Below are 15,911 nucleotides of genomic sequence, written 5' to 3' on the forward strand. Positions count from 1 at the left end.
GAAACACAGTTGAAGAGTACTGGAGGGAGAAAAATGGTGGAAGAACACATGGAATACTACATACGAGGGAGGTAGAACAGGGATAAGTGGAGACCTATATATCATGGCCATCCCCTAGATGGGAGTACTCAGAGAAAATAGGCGTCACAGAAAAAACAAATGGATATATTGAAAACTGAAAAATACTGCACAAAAATAAAGCTACTGCATTAATACCTTTGAAAACTTGAATGCCAGGGCAGAATTATCAAATTTTTAACAACAATTGAAAATATCAGTTTCTGATTTACTATATCATCTTAATAACTAATAAATCATACTCCAATGCAGACATTCAAGATGAAAATTACACGGCTTGGCTGTAAACAATAAATATCTACTATCTAAACAATTACTCAAAAAGAAGAGAAGAAGGGAGAGGGTGCAGCCAGCTAATTATCATTTTCAAGGTGATGAGTGAAATATGTCAATATGAACTAACCATCATAAGGACAGCATACTAAGTAAAAAAAAATTTGGAATGAGGGGTCAACATTGAAGAGTTCATTAAGGAAAGGAGGACATAGCCTATGCTCTTGTTGATGAATCTTTAATAGGAAAATCTTAAGAGGAACTGCATTCAACAAAGTGACGAGCCAGGACAACATTCTACTCACTAGAAATAGAATGCATTCACATACAATCTGGCTCTCTAAATATCCTTTACAAATTAATCTACAAATAGGCCATTAATTAATGCTAATACCACTGAAAATAAAAGAGAACTTTATGCTTTAAAGAAATCACAGTCATGTTCAAGATACCATTTAACATTACAAAGTACACAATGTGAAGGAATATATACTAGCATTTCCACCACCAGCCCCTCCATGAAATATAACTAATATAAAAGCAATGAAGTTGGAGCAATGCTATATTCAACTCCAACTGTTATCAGAAAATCAAAAAGCCCACTAAAATTAACTAAAGGATTTCCATAAGTTGCTATGCTCAAGGAAACCTAAAGCTTAGATTATGGCATCTAAGAATAACCCAAGCTACAAAACCCAGGACGGTGATTGTCCTTTCTATTCATGAATCAAATAAATTTACTGGGATAAAATCCTCAAAAAGTAGAAAGGTGAGCACATGCTTGGGCTTCACCTTAAGATAAGTGACCAGCCATGCACCATAAGATACCAGATAGCACCCTGACAATCCTGCCTCTTCCTACAAATTCAAATATCCCTAAACCAAAGTGACTAATTTTCTACTATTTGTAAAAATACACAAATTCATGCTTGCTTTCATGCACTCTTGTGCATATCAAGACCATACAATTTTCTAAGCCATAAAGCTGGGAATGAGAAAACTGAAAATCCTTAATCTGTAAAAAAAAAAGTTGGAGCATAATTCCAATGCTAACATCAAAAAACTCAATACTTTTGCAGTGTGATGGCTGCAATATCTGAAAAATCGTCTTAACAGAGAAAAGACAAAAGCTGATTTTATGAAAGCAGAACAATGATCAAATAATCTGAGCCTCATGTGATGAATGGCATCATGTCTACAGTATGAGTTTTCATGTTCTGTCTGATAAGGCAAGGCCAGAATTACTTTTAAATTTGCCTCATTTCTTTTACAGAGAACAATCATGATGAGAAGTAGATAAAGTGATAGTGAAATCTAGACAACAGGATACATCAAAATACAACTGGCCAAACAAATCAAATCTAAAATGTCGATTTATGCTACAGCAAGTTGATCCATGAAGGATTTCCCTCAAACATTCATTATTAAAATTATGCATACACAAATGGAATACAAGAATACTCTTTTGTTTCATAAAATATTAATTAGTTAGAAAAATTATGATACTCACATTCAAATATAAAGATATACAATTAACAAGGTACAAAATTATCAATAAACACACTAAAGTTCTTCTGAACACCTTTCATAAAAAATGCAAGTGCAGTGAGGGGCACAGTGTATACGGAATGAAAATGCCAACAATAATGGAGAGATGTACAAGAAAATGAATGTTGCCATATCAAGTATTATTCCATATAATAACATGCACTCCTGAAGGACACTTGTGTCTAAGTCATTAGCAACACCTGAATTTTAACTAAGTAGTTGCAAAGACTGATATAAGAACAACTTTAATAGCTCTCCTATTCTTTGAAGTAAAGATTAAAACACTACCTTTGCTGAAGCACAGAAGAAACTGATACCTGCAACACATGCAAGCAAAACACATAACTTAGTTATAGAAGCAATGAACATGTAAGCTCCACCTTCTCTTTAAATTAAGGAAAATCTTTTGTCTGAGCCATGGAATAAACATGCAAGTGGTTTGTTTTTTGAATGTTCACCTTTAAATGAACATGATGGAAGATGGAAGCCAAGCTTTACACGACAATAAATGGAATTTTACATATAATGGAGCTTCTCATAAACCCAATGCCTTTCTAGTAACAGTATGTACTTTTTTAAAGGGGGTGAAGAGGCACACATGATGATAATGATAATAATGAAAATTTTTAGTCTATTTTCTTTTCTAAAGTAATTTACCTAGCTTTATGAAGAATTTCTTAGAATTTTGATTTGATTTAGCAAAGTTTATATGGATCTGATAAGCAATGATATTGTTGGATATCTCTAAGATCAGAATCCTAGACAGCTAAAGAGTACAACCACCACTCTTTCTCTCCAAGATCAAAATCCTGGATATTTGATTACTACATCCATCATTCCCTCTTTATAGGATCAAAAATCAAATTGCCACACAATAAGGTAAACAGGAAACTTTACATTATCTACTATTTTCAACAAGCATGAAGGAAATACTCATGTTTCTTGATTCATAATGAGACTTAACCCTGGTATCAATAATTTCAAATTATACCTAACATTACTATTTCTTTTAAGATTTTTAGCAATTCTTGTGAATCAAAAGATTTAAGTACAATTTGTGAACATAAATGGTTATCTCCAGGTATTATGTTCGTGTAATATACAATGATACTTCCTATGTAACAGATATTACTTCTAAAAATATCTATATTAAATTCTACTATGTTGTGAATATATCTAAACCAACTAATCAAGCTCAATGAGTAAGGTTAAAAGAGAGATGGCCTTGCTTTCAAATGGATGACTTTTCATCTATAAATGATTTTTCTATTTTTTCATTATTTTTTTTTCCTGAGAAAATCTCCTCTTGGCATTTCTCCTTTTCCAAATAGGATGGTAATGGACTGCAAGTGTATATATATCTCCTTTTCATTTTAAAATGTTTCAGCAGTCATGATGTTCTCTTTTCAATTATTATTGTTGAGATTTTCCAATTTTCCAAATTTTTTTCTTATGTTATACAACGATGACATATTCACAGCAGCCAATGAAAAACAAACCTTTCTGTTTTAGAATAAATGATACTTCATTATATTCTTAAACTTCACCAATTTTTGAAAACAAAAATATCAAGATGCATTTTCATTCCCAAATGTCATATATTTTTAACATAGTACCACATTGCACTAATTATGAAATTCTTTATCACAATGATTTTTTTTTTTTTTTTTGCCTCCTAGAAGAATTTTCTAAAGCTATGATTAAAAATTCTTCAACAATTAAAGTTTTTTTTTTAAATTATCGCTTTTTCTTTTTCTTCTTCTTATTCTTGGAAGCTGAGCTAGCTCTTGGGTTTGGACTAGCTCCCACATCACTTTCACTTGTAGCTGTCTTCCTGTCATCAGTGCTTGATTCTCCCCGGTCATCACCACTTGTTTCACCTCGATCATCTGTGCTTGTTTCATCAGTAACAGAGGAGCGACTGGCTGATGCAGTGACTGAGGCTGAGACAACTATGCGTCTTCGTAACTGTATCTCTTCTTCATCATCTGAAGTATCCTCTTTGAATGGAAACATTTCTGAGGTCCTACTTGGCCGTGATCGAGAACGTGTACGTGTCTGCAATTTGGTTCGCACGGGTACATTATCATCTGAGGAGTATGCTTCCTCGAGAGCTTTTGCTAGATCATTGTCATCATGAATTGACCTGAGCATTGCTACTTCTGGCTCCTGACTACTCATCTCTTTATCTTCTTCATCTGCTTGTAGTTCAAAATCTTCTAATGTTTGTGTGACTGACTCTTGTGCTTCCTGGAAATCTTCAACCTGAGGCTCAAGGAAACTCTCCCTCTGGAATTCATCAAAATCATCAAGTCTCTCTATGGGTGGTTCATGATATTCTTCAGCAGTATGAAAGTAATCAGCATCTATGTCAATATCCAGAGGTGCACCCTCAGATTCTTGTTCACCACTGGGTAGTGCTGGTTCATCTTTCTGTGACTTCGTTTTACTATGCTTATGATCAGATGACTCTGAAATGTCTATCAAGATATTCTGTGACTTAGACAAGTAAAGATGAGATTCATCCTCTTGGGATAAAGACTTACATTTCTTCTTCTTTTTCCTGTCTTTTTTGTTTTCTGTTGGTAACCACAAATCATCTTCAGATGCATTTAGAGAGGGTGAACTTTTTTGCTGATGCTCAACATCCAGTGCTGAAGGAGTTAATGACTTAGCAAAAGGTTGACAAAAGTCCTTCCTTGATATAAATGTCTTTTCAGTCATAGACCTTTCAGGAGATATGCTTTTTGCTGGCTGTCTCACCCAAGCATTTGATGAAGTACCAATCTTATGTTCCCTATAATCTTCTACTGTTCTCTCTTTGTGAACACTGGCCTCAGCTGATGAGGTAAATTCCCTTGATGATGTTCCTGAAGGCTTGCGAGATCTAGCATCAGAGCTTAAGCTGCTTGAATTTCTTGATGATGTTGAACTGTCCATTGCAGTTGTCATCACTCCATCACCTAAAGTTACAGAGCTTTTTCCCTTCTCAGACGTAACTGACCCTCTGGGTGATAGCGACTGTTTAACTGACAATTCTTGTTCACTACCAGAGGCTGCTCCCTTACTTAATGAATTTTTAGAACCTGAAAATCTTGTCATTCTTGGTGAAACTGAGGATTCTCTCACTGCTCTCACTGAGATTGCTTCAGGTCTGTCAACCTGGACAAATTCAGGACTCTGGCTGCTGGATTTTATCTGAGGACGATCTATAGGGACCCAGACAGAATCTGTTGGCTCTGTCATTTTAAAGCCAGACCCAAGTGTCGAGGCAAGTTCTTCAGCTGATGAAGTAAGAGCACGATTATCTTCTAAGCTTGGAGTCCTCTGAATTAGAGGGGAAGCTCTAGATGAATCTGACTGTGTCACAGCCACCTGATGGAGGCGTGTTGTAACAGCCTGGATCTCTTCGCCTACATGCGAAGATGGCCGTGATGAGACTCGCGACACAGAGGGGGAAGCTGTGGATGACAGAGCTCGTCCTGAGGATGGCCCTGGGGGATCACAGCTGATGTCCATCACATCAGTCATATCCATTGTCGACTCATGGCTGGTTGCTCCGTGCGATGTCAAGGCTCCACCCTCACCTGCGGACGAAACAATACCACTCACCACCATTCTTTGCCACTCTCTTCAGAGAGAACTTAGATCTACAGAGTCCTTAAAAGAAGAACTTACTCTAAGTCCAATCCATAATTTGCATGCGAGTGAAAACTTAAGTCTACAAGTTTCTCTGCCACTTCATATAAAATGAGGCTCTCCAAAGCACAAACACATCATATGACCACTTTGATATTCTTTCTGAGACCTCATTAAGAAACTCAACACCTTCACTTTAGGTTGAGGATATTTTCAGTCCATAGCATTTGCCTTGCTCTCATTTTAAGAAGGGTTCTTTTCTAAAATCTATTACTATTTGTCTGATCCAACCACAAACATAATTCTGAAATTCTTAAGAAACCCAAAATGTAATCCACAACATCTTCCTGTGTTAGTTTCATCTTCTATGGGGGTTATATCTTCAGAAAAAATCTTGAGTTTATCAGTTGCCATTCCAATCAAGGATTATGCAAACAACAAAAATCATTAATCTAACACTACAGAGGTGTACTGATATCAGGTAAAATTAGATATATCAAAACTAAAAGTATGTTACTAACCATCAATAAAAAGTTATTGAAAAATAATCATAAGGGAACACAATACAATGAATTAGTACAAACTTTTACAACAAATATTAAGATACCAACATGTACTGATTTCTATTATCATCTAGATGCACTTTTACAACACTCTGATAAATCTTTTTCAAAACTTAGTAAGAACAGTTCAAATCAAGTCACATCAATGTAAACATGTAAATTTCTAAACTTACAAAAAATTCTCTTCATTGTGTTTTACACATTAAAAAGTAAAAGAATTTCAACACATATGAGAATTCCTTTGCATGGCCATTAGATGTAGAATATCAGAAAAAATATACATCTGAATTTGTAAGAGTATAGCATACGTTTGTTCAATATGAACATACTATTATGATGTTATGCTTGGAGGTTAAATTGACAAGAAATATGAGAAATCTGTATATGCTGGTATTACTGCACCATAGGTATGCAATTCAAATACATTAGTCTGAAATTATTAAATAATAATTAAAAGTAATAATACATAAACAAATCAGCAACAAATCATTCAGATATATTAAAAACAGCTTGACTTACCACTAAATCAGTAAGAAAATAGTGTATCTTTATCATAGAATGCAACAAGTGAAGAAGTGAATGATTACAAAAGGATAATAGGATAAATTTTAAATGCATCTATTATCTATCCTGTATGGTAAAACCTTTAAAAACAAATACTCTTGAACTGTTATAGTGCAGAGCCCCTACTTTCACATAAACACTTTAAATACCACAATGTATCTGGCAATACCTCATGTGCTGAAAAATAAGTCTGCAGCTATCTGATATTTCTTCATACTGAAAGAAGCTAATTATCATTTATGGATAAATGCTTATGTCATGCTAGCTCATACTGTCCCTTAATGATATAAAGTGATCTGAGGAGGAAGGGGATGGCCTGTTTTGAAATGCAAATTATCAACAGTGTTCTGTATCTACAGTCTTTGTCTTCATACCTATGCTCTCATATCATCATGAATGAAAAAACTGGTGGCAATGATTTGTATGTTTGTTTCATTAATCACAATTAAATTCAGGATAACAAATATAACAAGATGGGCATCATAATATATGGAAGATTCACCTTCATTTCTTTCAGTGTGGTCATGTGACTATTTTCCCAATGACACAATATAAAATTCTTCATAAAGACAAAATGGTGGAAAACTGTGCCAACAAAGCAAACAAGAATATATCAATAAATCTTGACTCAGGAAGCATATATACTTATTACCACAACCCATAATTACTATTAACTACACCAGTTTTCATTATCATTCTTTTTGATTTTTAATTTCACAAACTTCATTCTGCTTTCATTCAAATGTTTTCATTATATGCTTACAATTTGGAATACATAATGTATTGCATTATCAATTATTCAAATACAGTTATAATGTTATTTTCTCTCTTCTGCAGTCTATTCCATAAGCATGAGATGTATACTATACTTTGTCGCCGTCTCCCGTGTTACTGAGGTAGTGCAAGGAAACAGACGAAAGAATGGCCCAACTCACCAAAATACACATGTATATAAATAAACACCCACATACATACTTATACATTTCAATGTGAACATACATATACATACACAGACATATACATACATACACATGTACATATTCAAACTTGCTGCCTTCATCCATTCCTGTCACCACTCCACGACACATGAAATGGTACCCCCTCCCCGTGCATGCACAAGGTAGCACTAGGAAAAGACAACAAAGGCCACATTCTTTCACACTCAGTCTCTAGCTGTCATGTGTAATGTACCAAAACCACAGCTCCCTTTCCACATCCAGGCCCCACAAAACTTTCCATGGTTTACCCCAGATGCTTCACATGCCCTGGTTTAATCCGTTGACAGCATGTTGACCCCAGTATACCACATTGTTCCAATTCACTCTATTCCTTGCACGCCTTTCACCCTCCTGTATGTTCAGGCCCCGATCGCTCAACATCTTTTTTCACCCCATCCTTCCCCCTCCAATGTGGTCTCCCACTTCTCATTCCCTCCACCTCTGACACATATATCCTATTTGTCAATCTTTCCTCACTTATTCTTTCCATGTGACCAAACAATTTCAAAACACCTTCTTCTGCTCTCTCAACGACACTCCTTTTATTACCACACATCTCTCATACCCTTTCATTACTTCCTCGATCAAACCACCTCACACCACATAGTCCTCAAACATTTCATTTCTAACACTTCCACCCTCCTCCACTCAATCCTATCTACAGCCCATGCCTCGCAACCATACAACATTGTTGGAACCACTATTCCTTCAAACATACCCATTTTTGCTCTCTTAGATAATGTTCTTGCCTTCCACACATTCTTCAATGCTCCCAGAACCTTTACCCCTTCCCCCACCCTGTGACTCACTTCCACATCCATGGTTCCATCTGCTGCTAAATTCATATACGTGAGATGTATTCCCTAGAAATATAATGGGTCAGGGCTTTCCCAACTTCATGATTTTTGGTGGTAAGCTTTTGGTTTCACTCACCCTTCATTAACCATCTGAATACGAATGAAGCAGCTTGATCATTCCCACCCTACCCTTGGCCAATCAGTGACTGCCCCCAAGCTGATGCTATCAACACATTCACCTTCAGTCTATTACAATTAACAATTCAATACTGGTGTGCAGAACTGGAAGTTCAAGGTAATGCCATTCAGTATTATGCAGTCACACAAATTTCCTTCTGAGTATCATTGGTCCTACTCCCAAAACTAATGTCCTCTGACAAAAGAATTCTGGTTCACAATGACAACATTTGGGGATTTTACCTTCAGAGAAGGGCTGTGCCAAATAAGATCTTGAGTCCTGAACATCTTTTAAAAACTGGCTTTTATCAACAGCCTAGGGAAGTCTTATTTTCCAGCCAAAATCTTACATGGCTAGGAATATTTTTCCACCCAAAATCTTACATGGCTAGGAATAGAGTGGAACACTCAAACTGAAATTCTTTGTCTTCTCATGGACAAAGCTCTGAACTATTCAAATGCTGCAACTGCTTTACAGTTCCAGACCCTGGTGTCTTGATGTTAACTACAGCAACTTATGGGGAAGTTTAATTCTGCAGACCTGTGCAACAACATAATGAGGGTGCAAGCCATAAAAGTTACCTTCTTGGTATAAAAATTCTTTTCTGAAGCAAGCAGAGACCTTCCAAAAGCACTTCCTTGGGAACTCCCTGATTCTTTAGCTTGGTGGGCTGAGGAAATATCGAAGGAGAGGACAGGGCACTACTGCCTCATATTCAAACATCAGAAATTCATGAACCATTTAGTTGGAAATCTTAAATGCACAGCCATTCAGATTTTGGATGCTTGGACTGGAGAATTTCCACCTTTATTTTCAATCACTTCTTTAAACACACTTTAAGTAAGTATTACTAACATAATATACAACAACTGTTCCTACTGTAACATTTCAAGTACATGAAAAAATTGCTAAGAACATTAGCTCCGTAACTGTAAGCAATAGCGCTCGAACTCAGATGTCAGACACCGAGCATTTTTGAAAAGTTTGAGAATGTGAACCTCCAGATATTGTCCAAGCAGCTAGGTTTCTGGCTCTTTACATCTTTTTCTTCATTTCTTGCAATAAAGAACAGACACATAAGCAACTGATTATATATCTAACAAAAAATTTTGGGGATGCATGCTAAGGAACATTATAGATCATTATACAAATCATTCCACTACAGAAAGGAGTAACCTATGACACAACCTGTCATGTATAAGTCACTTGTTAAGTGTATGCCACATATATTAGGCATATTAAATAATATATATTTACAGAGTATGACAAGTAGACTTTGCAGTGAAATGGTTTTACTTGAGTTATAAACATGTTAATAACAGCATTACTATAAAACATTTGGACCCCTTTTATGAGGCTCCTGCAACTTCAAGGAGCAGAGAAATGAAGGACTCCTTTAGTGAGAATTCCCATGATATGAGTGTAATCATTTTTGTCCACTGACAATCATACAGCCTTGCCGAAGGTGACTTTTCACTTGCTGTGTAACCACTTGCAGGTGGAGTCTGGAAACACCCATATTAATGTAATGTTCTAAATTATGCTGGGTTTAAAACATCAAATGCACAAAAGTAAGAGTTTTATCATATACCTAGCTTTAAAATAACTTGCATCAATGCACTTTATGCACCAGGTGCACAAACCAAACAGCAAGGTTGTACTATATGTTATATATTCATGCAGCATATGTTCAGCGTACAACACACAAAAGACACATACCAAGGCTGTAGTACATGTTATATATTCATGCAAAATATGTTCAGCATACAGCACACATATGACACACATACCAAGCACGATGGTACCTAACAGCTGCGGACCAAGGCTTTGCAGTGAACAAATTCGACGATATAATGGAGGGATGCTCTTGTCCCCTAGAGAAAATAAAAGTATGGTCATGCATGTGTTAACCATAGAGCATGCATTTCTGTTTATGTAACACGTATGGAAACCTAGATGACACTATACCCTGCCAGTCAATACTAAACTTAAACACTACATAACAGAAAATGAAACAGTGAATTTAGAATATTAAAAAGTATACATTTTACTTTCTTCTTTCCTCTTTTTCATATAATTTCTTCATCTCCAATATGTATATCCTTGCTCCTATTAAAACAACATATATACTCATCTGACCTAAATTTACTATTAACTATAAAAACAATATATATGAACCACTCATTATTCCTTAAGCATTTTCCTGATATGTTTACACCACCTTGGCTTATATGTCTCTAAAGTATCAGTTTCCAAATTCTTACAAAATCATACATGACTCATACATCATCATTGTGAGACTGGAAAATTGGGCTGAAATTATGAATATCACCTGTCTGAAAGTAACATACAGATCTTACAGCTAAGATAATAAATAACATATAACTTCAGCTCATATGAAATATCAAAGTCTACCATCACCTGATCATCAAAATGATCATCTCATTCAAAAAAAGTTTACCATTGTTTCCAAATCCTCATTCCCTTAAGAAGTCTAATTTTCCCTACTTGTTCACCATTTCCCACAAAGCAAGGTAAAATCAAGAACAGATAAAGAATGGTCTCATTTGCTCACATTCACTCTCCAGATGTCATGTATAATGCACCAAAACTAGTGCTCCCTCTCCACCTCAAAGTCCCATACACTTTTCTGTGGTTTCCCCTGACTGCTTCAAGTGCCACAATCTGATTTATGCTACTAAAAGCATGTCGACTCCTGTAAATGAGATCACTACAATGTGCTCTATCCCATGCATGCCTCACATCCTCTTGCATGCTAAGTCCCTAATCATTCAAAATATCTTTCCCTCAATACTTATATCTATTCAGCTTTCCTCTTCCTCCTTGTTCCCTCCACTTCTGAGACATATATCCTTTAAGTCAGCCTTCCCTTACTCATCCTCTCCATATGCCCTAATGATTTCAGCACATCCTCTACTGTTCTCTCACCCAAACTCTTCTTACCTTATCATTTCTTACTCGAACAACCCTTCTCACACCACATATTGATCTCAAACATATTTCTGCCACATCTACTCTTCCATATTCTTGATCAAGAGGCAATGCTTTGCAATCATACAACACCAACAGCACTACCATACCATCAAGCACACCAATCCTTGCAATCACAAGCAGACAGCAACCTCACCTACCCTTCGGCATACCTTAGCTCCCAAGGATCTATATGCTGACATGTCCACTCCCAGGTATCTAAAACACTTCATCTCCACCATGTTCTCTATCAAAGTTTACACTCAAACCAGTCTCTCTCTCTCTCTCTCTCTCTCTCTCTCTCTCTCTCTCTCTCTCTCTCTCTCTCTCTCTCTCTCTCTCTCTCTCTCATGCTAAACTAAATAATCATACTTTTATTCACATTAACTCTCAACTTTCTCACACACTCTCCCAAACTCAGACAACAGTTTCTGCAGTTTCTCACTTAAGTATGCCATTAGCAAACAGCAACTGACTCACCTCCCAAAGCTATTAACCCCTAACAGACTGTAGATAAGCCCCTCTCTCTAAGACCCTTGCATTCACCTTCCTCATTACCCCATCCATAAATTGGTTATTCAGCCATGCTGACTTTGCACATCCTTACTCCAGAGCAATCTTCACCTGGAGCCACTCACCTTCCTCTTCCTTAATGTATACACACTTTACTCTCTTGAGAGAAACTTATCACTTCTTCCTGTAGCTTTACTCCCTTAACATATATCTGTAACACCTAAAAAGCATTTCTATCAGCCCTATCATATGCTTTCTCTATGTCCATGAATGCTAACTATATATACTTTTCATTCTCAATGCAATTCTAACTCTCCTAAAGCCATGCCATTCCTCCAAAGTCTGGAACTGTGCATACCACCACCCTCTCTATAGTTTCTCTCCTATTTAGCTTACCCAGTATATCCAACAACCATGAGCCTCTGTATTTCACACATTCAGTTTATTCCCCCTTGCAATTCCATAATGGAATCATAAAGGCAATCTCAATTCTCAAGTACCTTACCATGAGTCATACATGCACTGAAAATCTATCCATCTATCTATCTATCTATCTATTTATCTATCTATATCTCTGACACCTGTTCCCAACTGGAACTCACTCAAGGGGGTGGCCACACCAACTGAGTCTTCATTACTAGTGAACTCCAGTTCCTCACCCTTCACAAGCCACTGGTAGAGGGCAATTCTAGTGTAGTGTTTGTAGAGGCTCCTACCTATTTTCCTACCAATTACTTCTACTTAATGCTCCAGCCTAATGTTCCTACTAACTACTTCTATGTGATGTTTCTACCTAATGCTCCTGCCTAAATGCTTCTACCTCTACTTTCTGTCTATTACTCCTAACATTTTGCCAAAAGGCAAGATTATTGCAAAATGCCTAAGCAGAAAAATATAGAGTTACGAAGTATGAGCTGTGCGAATCTAGTGCTGACAAGTGTTATGTATGACAAGGATATTGATTGTTTGTGGAAAGAATGCCAGTAGTTGACATGGGGGTGAAGCAGAAAGACAAGACAGCTACATGGGTCAGAGGAGTGCAACTTAACAGCCACTGAAATGCTGGCTCACTATGAAGGCATCACTAACCCTCCCAATACCCAGGTGGGTAGCAATGGTAATAAAACTCCCCAGTCGTTAGCTGCCTACCAACTAATACCTACTAAACTGAGAATCCTAACCAACTAATCAACAACACTGCCATCCGTTTTCTCAATGAATTCAGCTATAATCCAATTCACTCCAGCCACTTTGCCATTCTTCATTCTATGCAAGGCTTTCACTATCTCTTATGTACAGTAAACCCTCAATCTAATGGACTAACAGGGGGAAGGGGTGTCCATTAATGCCGAGTCCGTTAACTCGAATGTCACTTAGTTTAAGTGTAGTTGAAAAAAAAAAGTTTTTAGTGAAAGAGAAAAGAGAGGCATCTGGGTGGTAATTACAAAGAAGGAGTGCAAATGATTGGAAGATGTATAAGAGAAAGTGGCAGATCAAGAGGAAGGAGTAGGGGTTGAATAAAAGGGCAAATGAGAGTTGGGGTGAGAGGGTACCATTAAATTTTAGGGAGAATATAAATATGTTTTAGGAGGTACATATTCTTTTTAATAATTATCAATTAATGTACTGTATCATTTGTCTGGTGTGTTAAATCTGAAATCTGTTATATCGGGGTACGTTACTTAGAGGGTTTACTGTATTTAGCAACAATAACAAAACATACCTTTGATATTCTTCGTTTGCTATAGATTTTCAGCATATTCAACATATACTATCTGGATAACATACCAACCAGTAGTTCCATACACTAAAATTTCATTTCCTTTTGGTAATTTTCACTATATATCTATCTATCTATCTATCATCATTATTCCACTTGTGCATGTCTTCAGCCACTGATCAGCATAAAACAAAATATATACTTCAGCACTTATTAACATGCTTCTCACTTTTGCATGTTACATATCAAACTGTTTCATCAACTGAAACCACCATCTCCATTCATACTATTTTTATACACAAAATGCTTCTATTGCATCCAAGTACAAATCATTCTTCTAGCATCTTCACCTGATTTACCCTTAGCCCTAACCGATGTCCTCATTATATCTTTCTATTGCTTTAGCAGTCTAGCTGTCCTCCTTGTATCTTCTACTGCACTACTAAATATCTTTTTGACAAACTTATTATCAGTCATACATTCTACATGACTAAAAATGCTTCCACCCATTTACCTTTCAAATGATTTCTTCGTACCACATATATCCTAATTCCACTACGTTAATCAATCTGTCCATAACTTTTATCAACTGAAAAACAAAACTGCAGATTCTACAAAATCCTTTCAGTTTACAAGATTTATGTCGATTAAAACTCTGTGATCACAGAGTTTTATTCTACATAAATCTTGTAAACTGAAAGGCTTTGGTAGAATCTGCATTTTTGTTCTTTCAGTTAATAAAACTCATGGATAGATTATATAACATAGTGAAATTAGGAGGATAAACTGAATGAAGATGTGAGGTTATGTGGCATGAAGAAATCATTTGAAAGGCAAATCAACAGAAACATTTTTAGTCATGTAGAACTGAATTCAGCTACATTTGCCTTTGAATGAAACCTGAATCTTGTTTAAGACAGGGAAATCTATCTAAATGAAAACCATTAATCATATCTATGTTTCATTAGAGTAAAATCATGATACTGCACCAGTATTGAGAATGACTTAACTACTACTGGGAGGCCAGCTGCCATTTTCATGAAATAGGTTTACTGTTTAATATTTTAAAAAAATAAATTAGCAGTTTTTGAGTAAGACAGCACATATCATGAGAAAAAGGTCATACCATAGTAACACTAAAGGTGTAAAACTACTGAATTCAAGAAATATTTTAGACCAAGTCAGATTAATACTCGTGTTTTGGGGGTCTGTATGCCCACTTACCCCAAAGTGAACCAGGTAGAAAGAGGATGGTGTGCAATGCATGTGTTTATTATATCCTCTTCCACTGTTTTCACAGTACATTAATTGTTTTTACTGATATGTTTGTAAATAGATTCCCTATCATAGGGTAAAAACAATTGTGGGTTCTGAAAATTTAAAAACCTATCCTCTCTAAGGAAGTGTCCCACAAGCATGAGATACATTCTATGGAAGTATTGGGGCTATAACTTTCTGACCATCTATCTTTCTAGATGAAAGCCCTGGCTTTCCCTACCAGTCCCCATCCTCTCAACCAGACAGCAACTGCTTACTCATAATGGGCCTGCCCTTGGACAATAAGAGTCCACCAAAGAGATGACATAACTGGCCTACTGTTTCTTGATAACTGAGAGCTCAGATATTTGCAGGTCATGGGTGTCAATCCACAAGCAGTCACAGATAGTACAGAGAAAAATCATTTTCAGAAAAAGTTAAGGGGAAGGCTGGGAGTACAAAAGAAAAAAAAAAACAGGAAATAATAAGGTTGTTTGTGGGAGAGAGAATAAGGTTTACAGTTCTCAAAATCCACATTTACCTCCTCTGTGGTTTGTCTTATGAACATGAGAGCATTCCCTTAAGGAAGAGAGTTTAGAGAAAAGTTTCTGATATGAAGCCTTAAAGCTAAAGGTGGAATATCTTCAATGGAGAAATGGGTGGACATTAAAATCCATCTCTTCTGAAGGAGGAATCCCTGGAATCATAGAGAGTAGCTCTACAACATCTAAGCTAAACTATAGTCTGATAAAGGTGGCAGTCAAGTGCCAAGGGTCCATCTCCTTTTCTTTT

At 36.4% G+C, this 15,911-nt stretch overlaps 1 protein-coding gene across 2 annotated transcripts in view; it reads right to left on the reverse strand.

Annotated features, from left to right (window-relative positions):
• Nucleotides 1-3,160: 3,160 nt before the first annotated feature.
• LOC139755323 (BCAS3 microtubule associated cell migration factor-like) overlaps nt 3,161-15,911 on the reverse strand; it is a 152,087-nt gene continuing 139,336 nt past the window's right edge. The window contains exons 16-17 of one of the 2 annotated variants that reach the window (XM_071673466.1): nt 10,429-10,512; nt 3,167-5,486 (exon numbers count right to left, since the gene is read on the reverse strand). In XM_071673466.1, coding sequence (XP_071529567.1) covers nt 3,637-5,486; nt 10,429-10,512 — 1,934 coding nt within the window. In that variant the 3' untranslated portion in view covers nt 3,167-3,636. Of the gene's footprint in view, nt 5,487-10,428; nt 10,513-15,911 lie in introns of both variants that reach the window. The other variant, XM_071673467.1, reaches the window with a different exon arrangement.

This window comes from Panulirus ornatus, chromosome 19 (genome assembly GCF_036320965.1).
Source record: "Panulirus ornatus isolate Po-2019 chromosome 19, ASM3632096v1, whole genome shotgun sequence".
Classification (NCBI taxonomy): Eukaryota; Metazoa; Arthropoda; class Malacostraca; order Decapoda; family Palinuridae; genus Panulirus; species Panulirus ornatus.